The sequence below is a fragment of the Lethenteron reissneri genome, chromosome 52 (assembly GCF_015708825.2).
Source record: "Lethenteron reissneri isolate LAM-NWPU_2019-01 chromosome 52, ASM1570882v1, whole genome shotgun sequence".
Taxonomy (NCBI): domain Eukaryota; kingdom Metazoa; phylum Chordata; class Hyperoartia; order Petromyzontiformes; family Petromyzontidae; genus Lethenteron; species Lethenteron reissneri.
In genome coordinates, this window is record NC_083830.1 from 6,821,638 (window position 1) to 6,844,194 (window position 22,557).

Sequence of the window (22,557 nt, forward strand, 5' to 3'; positions counted from 1 at the left end):
CAAGGGGTGGGGGCGGATCGGTTCAGATGTCACTCGCCACTCACGTGGCCATAGCTGCAGCGCGCTAACCACTGTGCCACCGCTCGATTTACTAACCGATTATACACTGGTCAACAAATTCTGGCCTGGACTTTTGCGGCTGTTTTAGACTAATTTCAGGGTGCTGATTCCAAATCTGATCTCAGATTTGCTCTATCACATCTCATTTTTATGCTATCGGCATACCATATTTTCATTGATTTTACCCGAAATTAACTCTGTCACTTATTATTGCAAGTTGTTGCGAGTCAGTGACTGCTTTAGTGTTAAAATATGGTGCTGTATTTTTAGGATAGTGTGTTTATAATATCACTTTATGTAGATATCCACATTTATTTAATATTTTTCTTCTGCAGTTTTTATTGAAAATGCAATATTTGATATCTCAAAAACCTGATGTGATAGACGAAAACTGATGCCAGATTTGGAATCAGCACCCCAAAATTACATTAAACCCGTTGGAATACCTTATGCCAGAAAAAAATAAACCTGTAAAAACTAAGTTTTTTTTTTTTCACTATAAATCCTTTATATGCGTGGCGGCTAGAGTCCTCTCGTCCTCTGGCTTGAGATAGCTGCCACCTATGGGTCAGATGATTGTCTGCCACCATTAAGCAATTGGTAATTAAATATCAAATTCTTTTTTCCTAAAAAGTGTAAAATTTTGGAAAAAAAATTTGGAAAAAATTTTTACACGAAAATTAATTGTCACGCACAACGAGTCTGTGTGGAAAATGTCAGCTCGATTGGATCACGGGAAGTGGGTTAAAAAACGACCGAAAGATTTGCACGGTTGTAAGCGCGCAAGCAAGCAAGTGAACTTAATATAAAGGATTTAAAAAGTGTGTTGACCAGTGTTATTTAACATTACTCCCAAATCCCAATTCATCACGAGCCACGAAGACACAGATCCCCCCTTATAGCCTGTAACAGACTTTTGGGGCAAGTTCCGTGAGCGTGCACGTGTTTAAAGGCCGGCACTGTGGCACACGAGGGGGTGGGTGGTCAGCACCACGCCCGGCCGCCTTTGTCTCCCCAGTGGCGATTTTTACACACCGCGCCATGTACTCATTTGAGGCTTACCTGGTATTTTTTTGTTTATATTCTTAGGTTTTTTCGGTAAAATCACGTAGGTAAAAAAATTAAATTAATAAAAAGTAAAATACTTTTTAAAATTAATACAAAAGTAAAATACTTTTTTATTAATTTTTATTTTTTACCTACGTGACTTTACCGGAAAAAAACTAAGAATATGAATCCTTGCAGTCACGAAAGCTTCAAATCTAGAATTTTTTAGTTTAGTTTAATAACTAGCGACAAACACAACGGACCCGTTGCGAAACCCTCTTTTGTGTGGAGAGTCCCGAAGAAAAATTGCCGCCTTACCCCCCCCCACACCCATCCACTGTTGGTGACCCTGGTGTCCACGTGGTTATTTTTGTTGCACAACACTTCACCACCTTGCTCAGTGGTGCGGCTGCGGTGAAGTTGGCGGGAAATGCCCAGGACCGCAATTCTCTACGTCAGGGCGTGGCAGGGAATTGAACTTGGGTCCAAGGGTGCAGTGCGCTAAGCAACCCCAGCGAACGGCTTTCCAAATGTTCTCCACCCTCTTCTTATTTCTTTCGGTAAAGTCACGTAGAAGGGAAGTAATACAATAATAAAACATAATAAAATCATTCTCACGACGTTTCGGCCACAACGCAAGCAGCTGTCTTCAGGTGAAAACCATGTCTGTCGAGGCGACAGCGTCTGAATGAAACAGCACCATGCTTGGAGCATATATTTAAGCTGGGTAGGAAGGGGGGCAAAGGGCGCCTTGACAAAAGAATTTGCATATCAAGAGGACTCGATTAGCTGAGCCTTATCACGGAGCTTGTTGAAGGATCTCAAAGTTATGTGGAATCCCTCCCCGTAGAGGCGGTTAAATTTCGATTTAAAGCTTTCGTGACTGCAGGGATTCATCTTCTTGGTTCTTTCGGTAAGATCAAGTAGAAGGGAAGTAATAAAATAATAAAAATAAAACATAGAATAATTCTCACGACGTTTCGGCCACAACGCAAGCAGCCATCTGTCGGGGAGACAGCTGTCTCCCCGACAGACCTGGTCTTCACCTGAGGACGGCTGCTTGCGTTGTGGCCGAAACGTCGTGAGAATTATATTATGTTTTATTTTTATTATTTTATTATTTCCATTCTACGTGACTTTACCGAAAGAACCAAGAAGAAGAATCCCTGCAGTCACGAAAGCTTTAAATCGAAAATTCTCCACCCTGCTCGTTTCTCTGTCAGTTTTGATCCCGATCAGCCTTCTTCAATACTTTGTGAAGGTTTTCATAGTCTTGCTGAGAGTTTGATTTTTATCCACTCGCCGTTTCATTCGGCCGAGTCCACACCGTAGAGACCAGTTGCGCAACTCGGTTGCACGCGTCCGAAATGTGGGCGTCTCTGCAACCAGTTGCACAACCTGCCACTTAAAGAAAATGCCAGATTGGAGATTGAAGCGATTTTTTTTGTCACGTATTTGATTCATCACGATATCGATCGCTACAATCCTGAATACGGCTGTTGAATATCCTGCAGTCGTCAAAGAGGCAGTTACATTTCTAAGACATGTGAGTTGCAAAAACAGAACTGGGGAGAGGAGGCCATCAGGCGATTGGCAGAGTTATTGCAAGAGGAGGACAAGATATTTTTTGGGAAATTTATTGACGAATCACACACGCTTAGCAGAACAATTACAGGTGAGACAACTATAACGTGGGACGCGTGTGCAGGATTGGGGGGGGGGGCTGAGAGCCGATTGCCAAGACGCCGGCATTGGGAGCGGTGACTACGAGTCTGGTGCCTACAGGGAAGAGGAAACCTCAGAGTGGACACTGGGAGACTGCCAGGGCAGATCTGTGGGTTTCTGTGCGAGTCTGTGGGTGTCTGTGTGAGCCTGCGAGTCTCTGTGCGAGTCTGTGGGTCTCTGTGTGAGTCTGTGGGTTTCTGTGCGAGTATGTGGGTCTATGTGTGAGTCTGTGGGTTTCTGTGGGAATCTGTGAATCTATGTGTGAGTCTGTGGGTTTCTGTGCGAGTCTGTGGGTCTCTGTGTGAGACTGTGGGTTTCTGTGCGAGTCTGTGGGTCTATGTGTGAGTCTGTGGGTTTATGTGCGAGTCTGTGGGTCTCTGTGTGAGTCTGTGGGTTTCTGTGGGAGTCTGTGGGTCTATGTGTGAGTCTGTGGGTTTCTGTGGGAGTCTATGGGTCTCTGTGTGAGTCTGTGGGGTTCTGTGCGAGTCTGTGGGTCTCTGTGTGAGTCTGTGGGTTTCTGTGCGAGTCTGTAGGCCTCTGTGAGTCTGTGGATTTCTGTGGGAGTCTGTAGGTCTCTGTGTGAGTCTGTGGGGTTCTGTGCGAGTCTGTAGGTCTGTGTGAGTCTGTGGATTTCTGTGCGAGTCTGTGGGTCTATGTGTGAGTCTGTGGATCTCTGTATGAGTGTATATAACAGCAGATGTTGGTTAGACTGTTATGTCAGAGCTATGGGTCTCTGTGCGAGTCTGTGGGGCTTTGTGAGTGTACTTAAGAGCAGATGGTGGACGAGTATCAGGGCTGATCTTGGAGGTCGCTGCGTGTCTCTAATGCGCAGCAGCTGCAGGATCTAGCGGAGGGTAGATACCATTGGCGATGAGGTGCGGTGGTGGATTCAGCAGTTTTGGCCATGATGACATCTTGATAATGATTAACAGTATCGTGGCCAAGTGGTTATTCACGTTGAAAATAAGTGACAGCACCAAAAGAGTCGATCACCTGCGCACACTTCCAACGGCAAAAAAACCTGCTGTAATCACGGGTGGGAGGTTCAAACCCAAATTTGAGCTCGAGATCTCTCAGGCTGTGCCAGGTGAGCGTCTCTGACCACCGAGTCTCCGCGCCACCACCCTACCACCTCAGGTCTCAAGCAACAAACTTTCCGAACGCAATGCTCCATAGCAATCAACACCCGAGCAGAACTCTGGTGTATTGAAACGTCAACCTGAAGGCACCTGTGTAGGCAGAGTCAACTATCTCAAATGTAACTGAACAGCCATTGAACTCCATGGGTGGTACACGCATGCACAAACAAGGAGGGAGTGTAAGGTGAGCAACTCGGTCAGGTTTCGGAACATAACGTGGCAAGATAAGGGACCGTTTCAGACATCGCTCACGGCTGATGTTAACCTCGGGAGAAATCCAAACCCAGGTTGAGTCACTACGCCGCCACACGTCGTGCATACGAATCGTAGCTCATCCGTCCTTACGCTCACAAGACACCGCAACGTATCCACAGCGTAAAGATGAGTTTTGCTCAACTGACCAACATTGACACACTGAATTTGAAGCTTTCGTGACTGCAAGGATTCATATTCTTAGGTTTTTTCGGTAAAGTCACGTAGGTAAAAAATTTAAAATAATAAAAGTAAAATAAAATAAAAATCACGACGTTTCGGAGGCAACACAAGCCTCCGTCTTCAGGTGGAACCGTCACAGCACGATTGCCGATACGGCACGATTGCCGATACAGCAATCGTGCTGTGACGGTTCCACCTGAAGACGGAGGCTTGTGTTGCCTCCGAAACGTCGTGATTTTTATTTTATTTTACTTTTATTATTTTTAATTTAAATTTTTTACCTACGTGACTTTACCGAAAAAACCTAAGAACATTGACACACTGGTCGCTCCCTCAAGCTAGACCTAAGCGTGGCAGGTTGTTCACATCTCGGGAAAGAACTTGCTGATGCTGTTGCTGTCATTGCTGCCCTTGTTGCTCTTGCCCTTGCCGCTGTTGATGGATGCAACCACCTTCCTGATGAGCTCCTCCTTCCTGTCGGCCGAGCGAGCGGCAACCCCACGGCCCTTGAGCCATGAGAGCAGCGTCACGGCGTTCACCTTGCTCAGCTACGGGCGGGTGGGGGGAGAGAGACGGGTGATGACGGCGGTGATGGCGGCGGCGGCGGTGGCGGTCACAGCATTGTTGGCAGTGGTGATGGCGGTAGCGGTGTTGACAATGACCGTGGTGATAGTGGTAAGGATGATGACCGAGTGAGTGTGCGAGCGAGTGACCTAGTGAGTGTCTGAGGGAGTGACCGAGTGCATGAGTGAGTGATCACCATACCTGGTCACTACTTGCCATCTCCTCCACGTTGACTTGTTGTACAGTCGGCTTGGGGCGAGATTTCTTAGGCTTGGCTTCTGTATCTTGCACCTGGCTCGCAAACACGCAGACCCCGCACAGATAATTGCGCTCGCTCACTCGGTGTGGTGTATCGCCGCATCAACGTTAGCCTCCTTGGAGGCCGACACTTCAGCTAAGTGGAAACTATAACATCCAAAACGGTTCTTTTGGAACTTTTTTTTGCCAGTATCTAGATTATGGTAGAAAAAATAACAGGCAAGTGTAGGTGTCTATTTGGTGTCTGTATGTATGTTGGACTTCTTTAGCAATGTACGTAGCCAACCGTGCTAATGGGAGGTGCTGGAGAAGGACAACAAACTGAACACTAAAATCAATTCTCTAGAAATGAGTTTGAACATCTGCCGAAAAGGGTAAAGTCTATTTTTTATTTTTTTGCTCCTTTGGGAATTGTCGAGAAATTAGTTCAAACGCTTTTGGTCAAAGTATAGCGTGAACGCTGTATGTGGCGGCACACAACCTGCGATCCGCAGCTTTTTCAGGCTGGGGTTGGTGGACCACGTCGTGTTCGCCGACAACTAAAACCGGCGGAACACAGCGGTCGGCAACACATGCGACTAACACCCCGCTCACTTGCGCCAGCGCTTTCCTCTTCACCGCGGCGGTAGAGCAGTCGGCCGGTGCGACTTTGGGCTTTGTAAGTGTTGAGAGTTTGGGGGGGAGCCCACGACCAGATGCCCCTCCGACAGGGAGCAACCCCAGCCTCTGCCAGGCGGCGGGGCCGACTGCGTCGCGAGTTGGGACGGTCTCGTCGGGAGAGACGGTCGTGGTGGCGGTGAAGGAGGGCGGCAGAGGGCGACTCGCGGGGATTGGTTTCGTCGTCATCACAGCGTTGGCTGGGGAAGTCGCCCCCCCCTGTTGCCTCGTTGGTTTGTCTGGCATGGTCGGGACGGTCCTGTTCACGGGCTGTACCAACACAAGAGTGGGGGCGGGGTGGGGCATGTGACAGCGTTCGGTGTCATAGGCGGTGGGTGGTTACATGCAACAGGGCTTAGCTCCTGCCTCAAACATTTATAATAAAATAATTGTAATTAGTCCCTTTATATCAATCCACATCTGTGTGAGGGTATCTATCATAGCGTGTCGGGCATAGGGGTTGTTTGTTAGCGTATGGGCGGGTGTCATAGGCGGTGGGTGGTTACATGCAACAGGGCTTAGCTCCTGCCTCAAACATATTTATAATAAAATAATTGTAATCACAGTCCATTTATATCAATCCACATCTGTGTGAGGGTCTCTATCATAGCGTGTCGGGCATAGGGGTTGTTAGGCCGTACTTCACCATGCGGGTTAGTGCAGGTCGGTAAAGTGGGGGAAGAACCAAGCCTGTGTGGAGACGTCACTCGCCACTGATTTTATCTGCGGCCCAGAATCAAACTCGGGAAAAAAACGGATTGATAGCGCAACGCGTCAACCAACTACTCCACTACCAATCCCAGAGTCTGCCGTAGACTACCGCAGTTGGTGAACCCGCTCCCTTGCGTGCTGCGCCAGTCTGCCACGAACTTCTGACAGCGCTAGCCGTGCGCTTCCTCCTTCACCAGCTTCCTCACCTGCTTTTTGACTTTCAAGAACGTGGGGACAAACAATTTTGGTTTTTCCACTCGTCCGCTACTTTCTCCACCCTCACCGCCTCCATCGCCACCGCCACAACCGGCACCACCGCCACCACTTCCACCGTCCTTCCCAGACAACACGTGCTGCATGAAGTTCATCCTCTTTGGTGGCTCCGCCCTGCCCGCAGGACGCTGGCTCGTCTTGAAGCCGCCCTTGAAGATCGGTAGGAATGCGTCGCCCGCATTCGCGCCGAACACTGGCAGTCCGAGCAGCGTGCGCGGTTTGTCCAACAGACTTGGCGGCTGCGTGGCGCTCATAATGGCCGACCCTGAGCCCGGCTGCCACATCCTCGGCTTGCCTAACTGCCCCTGAGAAGATGATGCCACCCACCCATTTTGTGGCTTGGGCCTCTGCTGCAATGGTGACGACGATGATGATGTTGATGATGATGTTAAAGATGATGATGATGTTCTTGTAAGCTTAGCAGCAACATCATCGGATTGCGGCTTTTGCTGTGCTGTGGTTATGCTACGGTTCTGCTGCGAGTGAGGGGATGTGGAAACTGGAGAGCTGATATTTGCAAACATTTTGGCAAACTCGCAGAGATTTAGGTTTAACGGGATGGACGACTGCTGCAATTGGGAAGAGAAGAAGCGGGGAGTACTGTTGTAGGAAGGAGGAGGATTACTTGACAGATTCACCGGCTGAGAGCTGTGAGTCTCCTGTAAAGAATAAACAAAAACAACCTCACACACACAGAACGGGTCAAGACGTGAGTAGATGACAAGGTGACGTCCAAATCATCGCAGGGTGCCCATGAACCCTAACGCCTGGCACTGTATAGGCCTGAACCACACTTAGATACCAAGTGCGGCCAGCGTATTTGGGTTTGTGGCATGACTCGACAAATAGCAAGTACCGGATTATCCCAGGAGCAAAAGTAGCTACATATGCTACGAGCCCCGCACTCTCAAGGGCCCCGCGTTAAATGCTTTCAAGCTATAAATTCCGGTTCAGTGATTCTGAACTTGCTCTATTACTATAGTACTATGCTGCCTTCAATTTTTATGAATGACCGGGTGTTTAAGGTTCGCGATTTGTCGTATTATCTGCCTGTATAGAAAATAAAAAAATGCAATTACTTTACTATGCAAGACAATAAATTGTGTTTTAATATTTGTGTTTTTTTTTTACTTAGGGCCTCTTTATAACATATGCTACAGGCCCCGCACTAGCTTAATCCGGCACTGCAAATAGCCTGTGGAAATTTGCCGGTACCTCGAGGGGCGTTCCCTGAGCTGGCTCAGTTAGGACGTGCCAGCGGGAGGAAACTAAGGGAGTCTGTTTCTCACCCGCAGCCGCACGGAGGAGAGCTCGGGCGTGCAGTAAAGGGGCGAGGAGGTCAGGCGCATGGGGAAGCCACACATCGCCGGCAGGCGGTTGTGCAGGTCGCCCAGGAAGGTGTTCAGCACGCCGCCGTGATCGCCGCGGCCCACAAACTGCACCGCATCACTGCGCAGGGACCACAGCGGGTAGCTGTGCGGGAGAGAGGAGGGAAGAGGAGCACGGCACCTGGGTCTGTTCCGTGATCTCCTGCCAGAAGGCCCTAACGACACTTGACGTGGGGTCAGATTGCACGCCAGCATGGCACAGGTGCCGCGGTGACGTCGCCGCCTTAGTGGTGAACGGCGGTTGTTGTTGTTGGTGTTGTTGTTGTTGGTGATCACGGCATGGCCCAGCGGTAGCGTGTTCGCCCTTCGTTGCAGAGGTTCGTGGTTCAAATAGGGAAGATCGCCCTGGTAAATACTGCGGGTGTATTCATGATAACTTCTACACGCCATCTGCTTCACTGTGGACGTTAAAGATCCTGTGGTCTCATTCGAAAGGAGTATGACAATGGGTGATGGCGTCACGGTACAAATTTGTCCATTTTAAAAAGTTATCTGCAAATTATTCAATTGGGATTACACATAGCAATCACCGCTGCCCCCACCCCCCCACCCCTACTGGCAGACATTATGCCGCACAGGGACAGCTGCCACTGGGGGTGTTCTTGGAATGTTTGAGGTGAGATATCATGTAAGGAGCTTTGAGTTGCAGTGCTATTTAAGCGCCATAAAAATGCAAAGCTTACTATGATTATTATGATCATCTTCATGAATTTCGTCGTCACCATCTAATCTCGCGTCATTGCATTTCATTCTTCTCGAACCACTCATATCCACCGATGTTAGCCATGGCCCGGGAATCCATCTCACATCGTTGAGTTCACAGTGCAGCACGTGAACCACTGCACGCCAGCTCCTTTTCAAACAACCATAACAAGTAAAGGTGTAGCCCTGCCATTGCTTGCTCACGCCGCTGCTACCATACGAGCCTCCGTGGGAGGGAGCTCAAAAAGTTTTGGAATCGTATTTTTCGTCTTACCTGAAGAGCCGTTCTCCAAGGAGTTTGAAGTTGATGTGGCAATAAATGGTCCGGTCCTGCTCTTCTTGCGGCAGGCGGTAGCCGTGCTATTCCAGTAAAACACAGGTGTGACACACACACGCACACACCAGGTGTGACACACAAAGACAAAGAACCCCCGTATAGCCTTAACAGACTGTTAGGCCAAGTGCTGTTAGCGAGTGGCACCTATGAAGGCTAGCACGGCGCACGAGGGAATGAGTGGCCAGCACCACGCTTAGCCATCTTTGTTTTCTCAGTGGCGATATTTACACACCACACCAGGTACTCGTTTAAAGTAGATCGACCTAGGGGAGGCCCAGGACCGATTCAGATAATCGTCACTGATGGTGGCTGTGAGCGGGAATCGAACTCGGGTCGCCGGGTTTGTAACGCAGCGCGCTAACCGTTGCACGACTGCTCCCCTTAGGCGAGACACAGAGACTCACCTCCCAGCTCACCAACAACTAGAACCCAAAATACTTTCAAAGAACCAAAACATTTTCAAGGAGGTGTTTTTGATCAGTGTTTCTTTCATGTGACAATAGAGTGCCAGGCAAAGGAGGGAAACACGGATGATAGGGCGGCCACCACATCACTAATTTCGTTGAGAAAACACTGCCAAAGACTCTCACTTGATACAGTAAATTTAGCTGTGACGGCCCCACCTGATGACGGAGACTTGTGTTGGCTTCTAAACGTCGTGATTTAAGATTTTATTTACATTAATATTTTTTTTTACCTACGTGACTTTACCGAAAAAACCTAAGAGTATACTGCCAAAGAAGTACCATATTTTTCCAGTGCTTGCGCAGGTCATTGTAGGATTGTAGAGAACTCTTGGGCAGGAGTGCGTGAGTGACTGACACAATCTCGCCTTTCTTCATGCTGAAAGGAGGCACAAACACAAAAGTTGTTTTTTTAAAAATCACCCCAAAACGTATTTCAATCATGCCATCGGCGTCATGTCACAAGACGAAAAATCCCTTTATAAAATATCACTCACCATTGATGCGGGTCATGGCCAGGAATCAAACTCAGGTTGCTAGGTCCTAGGTTGCTAGTGCAATGTGTTAACCACAGCTCCACCCACATTTATGAACACACTTTAATTAACCAGGCGTCTTTTTTCATATGGCATGTGGTAGAGATAAGCAAGTGATTTTTTTATACGGTTACAAATGTTACAAATTTTCTGTCTAGCTGCTTTAGTCATTCAACAGTGTTGGTTGTCAGTTGATGAATTGCTTTGGTGCCACCGTTCAATAGCCAGAGACTTATAAGTTCCTATTCATCCAGCCATACCCAAGAGGACATCAAATGACGATGATAATGGTGATGACTGGATCCCCAACGCATACACACCTTGGCAGAACATAGCACCAGCGGCTGAAGATAGAGGCAGGAGATATGGTTGCAAAGTCTGATGCCAGGAACCTCTGAATGACCGCAGTGGAGATGTCAAAATCCTCTAGCTTGCAGAGGTGAGAAAGCAAGAAATGTACCATCATCATCGTCTTCAGCTTCATCATCAAAGTAAAACCTAGGTTTCCGTTGCCAATATAATGATGCATATTGTTGTTGGGTTTGGTCACGTGGTAATTTAATGCCAAAATCCTAGTCATTTACCCTCCACCACCACACACGCTTGTCATATTCACAGACTTATTTTATGTGCCAATCGTTATTGATAGAATTCTGATCAATATATTTGCTCACCGGTGGCTTAGTACTTTTCGTGACTGATTTAAACATCAACATATGATTACGTTTCGCTCAAAGCACTTTCAGCTTTTTCAGGTAGTGAGCTCGGAAATCTAGTGGAAGGCGTACTGTGTGTTCACCAATAATCAGGTTCGTGAAGCATGTATCTTCTTAACCTTTGTTTGAATGGTGTAAACACCAATAAAATGTGGTACACTATATGTTTGATTTTCTCAGTTAAATTGGATAGTAATGTCCAAAGAGACTGAATAAAACTTGCTTTCAAATTGCCGCCTGTAAATTCCTCTATCCTGCATGCAAGACAGGAAATTTAAACATTTAATAGTCCCTATGATCAGAACATTTCTCCAGAGACTCTGAAATGTTATTGAAATATTAATTGGGCCCAGAAATGCATTATTAAGTGGATTATGTAAAAAATAATCTGGTGACTGTGTTGGCACAATTAGCTCAACGTATTCATCAATAACACTGCCTTACAAAGCAAACTAAGATTTCTATAATATGCAACATTTTGGGCAACGACCCTTTTTCACCGCACATAGGGAGGTCAGAGGGGTAGAGTGTATTATGGTTTTATTGAGCTCAATTCAATATAGTTACCCATAATAAAATGTGGCAGCAACATTTTGAAATGTAACTTTTAATAGACGTTAGTTTATTTCGCAATATATTTTTGACCGTTGAAGGGTTTGTCTGTTACTCCAGAGCTACTGTTCGTGTAACTGTTCATACGCCAATTTAAAAACTGTTCATCGGGAAACATTTTCAACATTTATTTATCATGCAGTCTCCAACTCTTATATTCACTCTGTTTATACGGGCTCTCTGTGTCCTATGAAGAAGAGCCATTTCACAATTCTACACCTATTACATTTTTTTTACTATTTTTATTTTAGCAGGTAATGTCCACTGAGCTATGTATCTCTTTTTCAGAAGCAACCTGGCCACAAGTGATAGCCTAATGAAGTGGCTTATCATGTGGAAATGAATAGCAGCCACATACTCTCAAAGCATGTTTCTAAATGCAGGGGGGCAAAAACCGAAAAACCCAGGAAAAAATGCACACGACCATGGGGAGAACATGCAAACTCCTAATATACAGGCATCAGGGTCGGGATCGAGCCCACGACCTCCTGTATACAAGGCAAGGTAGTAGACGAATGTGCTGTTTTGTTTTGGGTGGGGGGAATATTGGTAAACATGGAAAAGTGGACCGTGGTGGGTTATTGCAAGGACTGGTTACCGCGGGAGGAGGAAGCCGGACTGTGAATACGTCAATGGCGATGCACACCTGTTTGTCAGTCACATTCACCTGCAGACCTGGCCAAGACAATCGGATATTACCAGGACAACAATGCTTTGCGATTGTGTTGTGTATGTTTTTATACGGTTTTGCGTAAAACTAGGAACCCATTCCTTACTGTAACAGTCCTTGCCTGGCTCTGTTTATTCAACAATGAATGTCAAAACTCGTCTCCAGAGTTTGCTTGTGATGAAACAATTTGCTGATGAGCATAAGATTTCCTGCGGCTCCATGGGTTGTTTAAAAAACACTTTTGGTATGTGAAGAGACTAATATGGGGAGAATGCATTTTTTTATAGGTATACCGTACCATGTATTGGGTTTCGAGTTCGGGCTTAATTTCTCACAGAGTTAAATTTCGATGTCTCTCCGACAGACCTGTTCTTCACCTGAGGACGGCTGCTTGCGTTGTGGCCGAAACGTCGTGAGAATTGTATTTTATAATGTTTTATTTTCAAGAAGATTCTCACAGGGTGTTTTCTGGGTCGCTGATAGACTCGAGTGGATGGCACGAGGCGAGTAGCCACAGCCATAACAAGAGGTGTACTGGATGTGGTGTGTCCAGATTAAATTAAGCCTTGGGTTGATATGTGAATTTAAAATTCAAAGGGGTTTCCCACTTAGAGGTGGCCGAATGGCTCAGACACTAAGCTGGCAAACACTGAGATCCTGGGTCTGAATCTGGATTTCAGCCACCTATGAATAAACAGGGTTCTCAAGTGTAGCTCGTTGCTTGTGTCAGCTTCGACATGATTGACTGCACACAAAAGAAACCCCTATCAAATAAAGTGTACTTCATGAATCGCTCATATTTATGAACCCAGTTTCTCTCCGACTTACCCACAGCGTTTTGTTTGCACGTCTTCATCATGAAGTCCCTCCCTGTTGTGGCACAATTACCGACACACGTGGAGATTAATACTCTTTACAAAAACTACGTGAAGACAATGTTATGGGTTTGACACGCAGGCTCAAAAGTTTGGAAATGCTGAGGTACTAGTCCTAGTCTGGGACCCGTAACTAAGCCCCCCACCCATTGTACTTTTATGATCACCATCACCACCACCATCATTCATTCACCACAATCAGCACCATCCCCATCTTGTCATTATATTAATCATTATCATTCAGTCACCGTAATCAGTATCACGACTACTGCCACGATCACCACCATCATTATCATCAATTCTCGATATCACCCTGGACTTTATATTTTCACTCGACAACCGAAACCTCAACGCATTGAAGACATGCAACCACCATATCAGGGCCTAATGGCACATCCACTCAATGTTGACCACGGACACAGCAAACACTCTGGCTTGTAGCATCGTCAGCATTCGCCTTGATTATTGCATCACCATTCTTACCTCAACGTCAACGCCACCTTACCTCACTTCTTCAGCGGCTTCAAAATGTCTTCAGGCGTTGTCCTGGGCATTAGGCGCGGCCATATGGATTTTCTAAAAATGTTGCACCAGCTCCAACCTTTCTCAATCCACTGGCCTCAGAAAACCCCTTCGTGCTACGGAGCACGTCCAACTATCTCATCATCATACCCAGAACCAAGAGCGTATAGGTATCCCTCGACTTACGAACGTTCGGTTTACGAAATTTCCGTGTAAACAAAATTGAACACGGCACCCGACATGAGGTCAAACAAGAAGCAACCGGGAGGCTGTGTCATCCATCCAAGACAGCGTCACAGTTTCCCTGCAGTGCAACAGTAACGCCTCCACATCACCTACGTACAAATCTTTTGGTGAGTTCCCTGAAAAGATTATTTTTTTTTCAATTAATTATTATTCAATCGTTTTCATATTTGTTCTTTATTATTTTTGAATTTTGAAACGTGATATTGGTGTATATTCTTAGGTTATGGAATGACTGTCCGAAACACATCCCTAATTGTCTGCGATACATTAAATTTCCGTGTCAACAAAATTGAACACGGCACCCGACATGAGGTCAAACAAGAAGCACCCGGAGGGCTGCGTCATCCATCCACGACAGCGTCACAGTTTCCCTGCAGTGCAACAGTAACGCCTCCACATCACCTTACCAGTCATTCCTACCTGCAAATCTTTTGGTGAGTTCCCTGAAAAGATTAATTATTTTTCTTTTCAATTAATTATTATTCAATCGTTTTCATATTTATGTTCTTTATTATTTTTGAATTGTGAAACGTGATATTGGTGCATATTCTTAGGTTATGGAATGACTGTCCGAAACACATCCCTAATTGTCTGCGTTACATTAATGGTAAAAACCATTTGGTTTTTACGACATTTCGTTTTACGCGCTTTTTTTGCTAAGAACGCATCCCTTTTGTAAATCGAGGGACACCCGTACTGGCTGATTGGCGTTTGACCATCTTCACCACTACCAGCACCGTCGTCGCGTCTGACCTTGTACAAGGACGTCTCCGACTTTGTTCCACCCTGGCGCTAGTCTAGCGATGAGCGTGTAGGTGAGACACATCTGCACCTCGGCCGGCATAGCTCTTTGAACATCCTGTACCTGCATCACACAATAAATACATGTGTAGTGACATCGCAGGATGTCACTGTACAGTGCCAGCCCTAGAGAGGCACGGTGTGCGATGTAGCGACATCGCGGATACCGCTATGGTGTGGGTTTTGTACCGGCCCTAGAAGGGCTCGGTCAGCGCTCATTGATAGCGCTGGATGCCATCACGCTTGGCGTGCAGTGACAGCCCTACAGGATTGGGTGTGGGAGTGCCGGCCGTAGGGGTTACTAAAGGCTCTGGTTGACACGAGAGGACACGTGACCGGTTAAGTCTACAAAGGGGCCCCAAGTGAGGGCTAGGGGTGGTCACGTGGTCTGGGTCCAGATCTGTCTCAAGGATTCTGTAAGGTGGTCGTGGCCAAGGGCAGAGCCAGCCGCGCCGCAGAGAATATAAACCGGGTCCCCAGGTGGGACCGGGGTTGTTGTTGTTCATCCTGAAGAAGCCTTTGTCTACGTCATCGTTCTACGAGTCTCCAACACGTGGACCTGGACCCGAGCTGTGGTCCGGTCCGTAGTAGCTAGCTACATTGTAATTAGTGTAGTTAGCCTGGTGGTCATCACCATTGGTTGTTATTCTGTTAAGGGGCAGTTATCCCGTGTGTTGGTGTTAAATAAATGTGTTGCCTCCAAGAGTACGTCTGCAGCTCAGTTGAACCTACTCGACATATCTATGTTAGGGATCGGTTTCAGACCTAAATATGTATGGTTTTCAGATGTTTAAGCACAATTTCGTATGTTGTTTGGCATTTTTGCATCAGTAAAATGTAAACATTTAGCCTGGTCTTCGTGCTAACAATAGTTATGTCACCCGATTTTACGTGACACCACTTCTGGCGGGAAACATGTTGAAGTGACAGGTGATGTCATTTTCTGTGACATACTTTCGTATTAATCCAAAACATAAGTTTTGTTGAATTATCCTCAAGTTTGTAACCTCGGCCCGATTTGTGGGATATTTTTTCTCTCGGAATACTGTATTCTTAAAATGAATGTCACATTCCTTATACTTACACACAGAAAAAAAATGCAAATATCCCTAAAAGCCTAAAGCAAACTGTTGGCGCAAGTGTGATGAGTGAGCACCTATGAAGGCCGGAAGAGCACACAAGGAGTTGGTGTGGCACGCACCATGCCGAGTCACACTGCACCAGGTACTCATCTAAGCCCGAGTCGACGTAACCAATGATTTTAGCCGTGGCCAGGAATAGAATTCAGCTCGCCGGATTCATAGTGCAGTGCGCTAACTGCTACACCACCGCTACCCACACATACACCAGAATATATCTCACCTTCGCCTTGACGCGTTGCACGAATCCCTGGATTTTTCCAGACTTTAGGAAACTTATCTGACGGGAAAAAAACAATCAACAATCATTTTAAAAAATCAAACACCCAATGCTGTTCTGCACTGCCCTCTGCTGCTCACAATGCATTCCCCACATTAAAATTCTATATAAAACTAAACTTTTTATTTTACCAGGTAAGGTCCACTGAGCTTTTTAGCTCTTTTTCATAAGCGACATGACCACAATTGATAGCCTAATGAAGTGGCTTATCACGTGAAAATGTATGTCGGCCAAATACTCTAAATGCACGTTGATTCTAAATGTGGAGGGAAACAGCAGAGGAGCCAGAGAAAAATCCACGCGACCACATGCAAACTCCATATATACAGGCATCAGGGTCGGGATCGAACCCACGGCTTCCGGTATACCAGGCGAAGTAGTTAACATCTCGCTACCACGGCGCCCTAAAATATGGTTATAAAGTTTTTAGAATTACTGGGTCCGAAAGTCATGCACTGGTAATCACTTAATGTGGAAACAACAGCCCGAATATAAAATCAGACTGTACGGTTGTACGTTGCTGTGTGCTGTGAGGATGTTGTCCACTTACGGATGTAACGATGATGATATTTTTTGTTGTGTTAAGCAGCGGGGCTGAAAGTACCTCTGGGTTGAGAAACAGCAGCTCCCTAAGCAACACAAGACAAACCGGGTCTCGCTTGCAAGAACAGACATGGTTTCCAATGAGTTCTCAGTAAGTTCCGATATCTTATTCTTGGTTCTTTCGGTAAAGTCACGTAGAAGGGAAATAATAAAATAATAAAAATAAAACATAATAAAATAATTCTCACGACGTTTCGGCCACAACGCAAGCAGCCGTCCTCAGGTGAAGAACAGGTCTGTCGGAAAGACAGCGTCTGACGCTATTATTTTATTATGTTTAATTTTTATTATTTTATTATTTCCCTTCTACGTGACTTTACCGAAAGAACCAAGAAGATGAATCCCTGCAGTCACGAAAGCTTTAAATCGAAATTTAAGTTCCGATATGTGAATGATTAATTAATTAATCAATACATTTGGTATATGCGCCATTCTTATAGCACAAATGCTATCATGAAGGCGCTAAGGCTGTGCTTTGTTGGCTTTACGGTACATTTTCGCCTTGAGACGGCTACAGAGCTGGTTGACAGTTAACAACAAATCATGCATGATCACCAACAATGTGATGAATTAGATGGAGATTGGAACTCCAGACACCGCTTGTAAAAGGTAATTATCGAACGCCCCAAGTGATTTTCTGCTCAAACAAACATTGAGGTGGCAGTCATCTCCTGTTTACAATCCTGAGCCGGTGAAGAAAATTCCACATTCATGAGACAAATACATTCACTTCTTTTCACTTCCCAAAAACCCATTACTAATTTTATCTACCCCGGGAGGAATGATAGGCTATCAACTTCTTGGTTCTTTCAGTAAAGTCACGTAGAAGGGAAATAATAAAATAAAATAAAAATAATAAAATAATTCTCACGACGTTTCGGCCACAATGCAAGCAGCCGTCCTCAGGTGAAGAACAGGTCTGTCGGAAAGACAGCGTCTGATTGACGCTGTCTCATTCAGACGCTGTCTCATTCAGACGCTGTCTCATTCAGACGCTGTCTCATTCAGATGCTGTCTCATTCAGACGCTGTCTTTCCGACAGACCTGTTCTTCACCTGAGGACGGCTGCTTGCGTTGTGGCCGAAACGTCGTGAGAATTATTTTATTGTTTTATTTTTATTATTTTATTATTTCCCTTCTATCTGACTTTACCGAAAGAACCAAGAAGATGAATTCCTGCAGTCACGAAAGCTTTAAATAGGCTATCAAGTTATTCAACTTGCAACCTTCCAATTGTGAGCCACTTGCTCTACTGCCGAGCCATCGGGCTAGATAAATGTAAATTCTTGTCCTCTGTGGAGTCCGAGGTCACGGACCGGCATCGGAGGATCTGCTGTGCCCGATTGTCGTCATGAGGACCCGGGTGAGACGGCAGGTCCAGCGTCAGTATGGTCCTGACCAAGCGGTCAAACTCGGGGAGGCTCAGGAAGAAGAGCGACGACGCCCTGGTGCCCTGCATGACCTCCGAGATGCCCCGCTGCCCTTGCTTACACACGGCTGGCTCGTCTGCAATATATAAAAATAAAACAAATCACGAGAGTAAATATTTCAGGTTATGTAATTTTGTTACCGCCTCCCAATACATTAGATGGAAGTGGCCAAAGATCCTGATGACAGGACCCATTCCATAAATTGTTTGCACACATCCCTAATGCAGCACTGGTGGAGGAGTGGGTTGGTGGTTATCATACATTTGAAGCTTTCGTGACTGCAAGGATTCATATTCTTAGGTTTTTTCGGTAAAGTCACGTGGGTAAAAAAATAAAATTAATAAAAGTAAAATAAAATAAAAATCACGACGTTTCGGAGGCAACACAAGCTTCCGTCTTCAGGTGGAACCGTCACAGCACGATAGCTGTATCAAGTGAGAGAAATTCCAAGAAACAGTATTTGTATATATACTGGTTGAGGGTGGGAGGAGCCAAGGTAGGCCCTGAATATTATTTTTGTGAGGTTCGGTGCGGCTGAAGCACGCTGTTAGGAATAAGCCTTTGTTGTGTAAACTAGGTGCGGATGATGTAAAGGTGCGTTTATTTTTATTTTACTTTTATTAATTTTAATGTTTTACTTATGTGACTTTACCAAAAAAAACTAAGAATATGGTTATCATACATTCGTGAAGCTCCCTCGCTATTAATCGATGTCGATGTCCCATCACCTTGCTTGCCAGCCTGATAGCAGTACAGAAAGTGGATTTATGAGGGCATTTGTGTTTGTGCTGTTCGCCTATTGGCGTTCTCTGGTCTAACACTGTTTGAGACTAGGCTCTAAAGAAAGCTGTCTCTGGTGCGGACCAATCAGTTTCAAAGACAATGCCATATATTACCAGAGCATGTTTTTGTTTGCATGTTTACCACAAGTATGTGTGGTTAATGCTGACAGGATTCCTTGCAATAGGTTTATGTTTGGTGTTTTAACATCTTAACACAACTGTTTTATTGCCAGAAAGGGTAAAAAAACAATTCTTCTAACTCATTGATGGAAATGGACATCTGTGAAAAAGAGCTTCATAGCTCATCGGATTCCTCCAGTCGCAATAAATATTTTGATTCTGAATTGGCCAAACATCCCAAAAAAAAAGGACCAGAGGTTGGGGAATTGTTGGCGGTGGTTTTGCCTGCCTTACTACCACTTGTCTGCGATTTTCTGCACCTCAGAATCATTTTCTCTCTCTGAAAGCGAAAGAAAACAGTGCACAGCTACAAATTCTGCATTATTTGGTTATAAAAATCAGCCTTAATTTAGCACATGGATGAGAACACAAATCAGAGACATCATAGTGTGCAAATAATTGTGGAGGGGATGCACGGTTTGTCATAATTTTACAATTAACACAAGGATGTATATTTCTATGGAAGGAGGATATGTGGTGGTTAGCTTAGGGCAGTGCAACAAAATCCATTGTTGTGCGACCCCCAATTAGCTAACCCAAAACATTTTTTTTATCCTTTGCATATTTGTTTTAAATAAACCTTACTTTTAAAAATTACGTTTAGAAAATTAAATAGGGGTCACAAGACATCTGGACCACCCTGTAATTAATTATCGGCACTCAACAAACTCGCATTGACCAACGTGGTGAAGTATGGTCATGCCCCCCCGTACGTACAGCAGTGGATTTGTAAAATGAGCAGTGCTGGATAGGCACAAACGCATACGGGAATATAAATACTCTTAGGTTTTTTCGGTAAATTTAGCTGACGTTTCCCACCTGATGACGGAGACTTGTGTTGCCTCCGAAACGTCGTGATTTTTTATTTTATTTCTATTATTATTTATATTATTTGATTTTTTTTATTTTTACCTACGTGACTTTACCGAAAAAACCTAAGAGTATGAATCCTTGCAGTCACGAAAGCTTCAAATCTAGAAGGGAATGGAAATGTCAAGTCGGTGGTGGAAATTCCACATTCCTATGACATTATTCACAGAGGTACTATCCAGTCGTATTAATTTTTTATATATATCCACGATGGATAATGGGCTGAGTCGGTTTGGAATACAGTTATTATTTATACAGGTACTATTGTATGATGTTCATATTAAATGTAATGACCACACATTTTACACGTCAAAGTTGTACAAAAGTTACATTTAGCGTTCATTAAAATAAAGTTAATTCAAGTTTTTTAAACATTGAAAGATGTTACTCGTAATATTGTTTATATTTTGCAAACTGATAGATGAATCATGCGAGTAACGTTGTAATTCTCTGTTTAAGTTTTAATCACAGTTTACCTCACGATTATAAACGGTAACCCGCAACGGCACCGTACGCATCGATTAAACGATTCTTGTGTCGAACAATGTATCGATTCTTATCGCAGCTTATAATGCATTAATCGAAAACGAGGATTCGTTATTAGCCGATTAAGATGAATCGATTCCCTAGGAAAGGCGCGGGATCACCCCCCCCCCCACGGGGGCTCGGGTCACGTGACACTTTACAATGAGGAGCGGTGGCGCAGTGATTAGCGCACCGCGCTCTCACCAACACGGCCACCCAAATGAGATTCACGGCCAAGGGGCCGTCCATAAATGACGTCACGCGATTATGGACGATTTTTGACCCCCCCCCTTCGTCATGGCGTCACAAAAAGTCAGACCCCCCTCACATATGACGTCACAAAGCTCTGCCCCCCCCCCCCAAAATAAAACATGCTTCAAATCGATGTAAACTATTGTCATTGTAGTGCGTATTTAATGTGGCACTGCCACATTAAGGAGAAAACATTTTTGTTCAAATTTTCTTGCTGTGGATTTCACACCTGATGATGATTGCTTGTGTTGCAGACGAAGCGTCGTGAGAATTTTTATTGTTTTATATTTTTATTATTTTAACAGGACCCTGCAGGGTGGGCTGGTAGGAACGAATAACCAAAGAATATAAATATAATGTATTATTACACTTGTATAGCCAGGAAAGCCCCACTGAGTCTAAAGGATTTTGTAGGATCCTGCCAAGTGTTTGCAGTAGGGGGCGATGTTGCTACACCTAATCGGACGATACGAAGGGAGAGTTTGAGGCCTACTTCTAGGCTTTAGGCCTAGCTGTAGGCTTTAGGCCGCTGTGAGTTAATTTGTAATTTAAATGTTTTAATTATTAATGTAAAAGCTTTAAATTTAAATGTTTCTATTTAAAAACATCAGGGAATGTAACATTGTTAAACATTAACTCCCTTTCACACATGCGGGTGTACGATACGAAGGGAGAGTTTGAGGCCTAGTTCTAGGCTTTAGGCCTAGCTGTAGGCTTTAGGCCGCTGCGAGTGAATTTTTTATTTAAATGTTTTAATTAAAACCTATCTCAGGGAATAATAAGGGAATGTTACACTTGTTTAGCCAGGAAAGCCTCACTGAGTCTAAAGGCTTTTGTAGGGTCCTGCCAAGTGTTTGCAGTAGGGGGCGATGTTGCTACACGTAATCGGACATCGGACGGACGGACGATATAATCTATAGTAGGCTGGTTCACTTCGTTCCTACCAGTACAGTGATACCTCGGTTCACGAACGCTTCTGTTCACGAACAACTCGGTTCACGAACAGAAAAGTTCATAAAAATATGCTCCGGTTCACGAACTCCGCTTCGGTTCACGAACAGGAGCCACGGCCATTTTAATGCTATTTCCAGGCTGTCACATGGTCGTGACTTCCTGTAGGAAGATCGTGGAGAGAAGAAGAGACACAGAAAGAAGTACTGTGAGTACTGTGAAGACACTTTCAGTGACTTTTTGCTTTTTGGTGTGCTTTTTAGCACATACAGTACTGTACTGTACTACTGTACTGTACAATACTGTACTTACTGTATTGTACAGTTCACCCGTTTGAGTGCTTACTGAAGTCATCTCAAGCAAGGTTAGTGTTCTCTCTTTATACATTACTATACTGTACAGTACTAATGTGTATTGTAATTTGTTTCATATTTTTGTGCTTCAAAAACCAAAAAAAAGGTCAGAACGGATTAACCGTATTTACATTGAACCCTATGGGAAAATGTGCCTCGGTTCACGACCAATTCGGTTCGCGACCAGAGTCAGTTCACGAATTAAGTTCGTGAACCGAGGTATCACTGTATTATTTCCCTTCTACGTGACTTTACCGAAAGAACCAATAATATGAGAAAACATTTATTAAAAGTCGATTTAATTAAGTAGAACGTGTTGTCTATATGTATTTAAAGTTGCGCATTTTTATGTGACGTCACATTTCTCAAACCCCCCCCCCCCCCTTGTCACACATCGTCACAAATGTCTGACCCCCACCCCCCTAGGTGCGTGACGTCATTTATGGACGGCCCC

At 45.0% G+C, this 22,557-nt stretch overlaps 1 protein-coding gene across 3 annotated transcripts; it reads right to left on the reverse strand.

Moving 5' to 3' along the window:
• Nucleotides 1–4,661: 4,661 nt before the first annotated feature.
• Nucleotides 4,662–20,594, reverse strand: LOC133355794 (uncharacterized protein C18orf63-like). 3 transcript variants are annotated; one of them, XM_061573153.1, is made up of 15 exons: nucleotides 20,499–20,594; nucleotides 18,077–18,266; nucleotides 16,708–16,786; nucleotides 16,101–16,157; nucleotides 14,691–14,802; nucleotides 13,123–13,164; nucleotides 12,223–12,299; nucleotides 10,617–10,726; nucleotides 10,043–10,139; nucleotides 9,234–9,319; nucleotides 8,159–8,342; nucleotides 6,803–7,528; nucleotides 5,823–6,155; nucleotides 5,172–5,261; nucleotides 4,662–4,954 (listed from the first exon to the last, which is right to left on the reverse strand). In XM_061573153.1, the coding sequence occupies exons 2-15, from the start codon at nucleotides 18,217–18,219 to the stop codon at nucleotides 4,769–4,771; spliced, it is 2,322 nt and encodes a 773-aa protein (XP_061429137.1). In that variant the 5' UTR covers nucleotides 18,220–18,266; nucleotides 20,499–20,594; the 3' UTR covers nucleotides 4,662–4,768. The 3 variants fall into 3 exon arrangements, 2 of the variants coding, with proteins under 2 accessions (XP_061429137.1, XP_061429139.1); XM_061573155.1 differs by lacking the exon at nucleotides 20,499–20,594 and adding an exon at nucleotides 19,972–20,445; XR_009756793.1 differs by having other exon boundaries at nucleotides 4,806–4,954; nucleotides 6,880–7,528.
• Nucleotides 20,595–22,557: the final 1,963 nt, after the last annotated feature.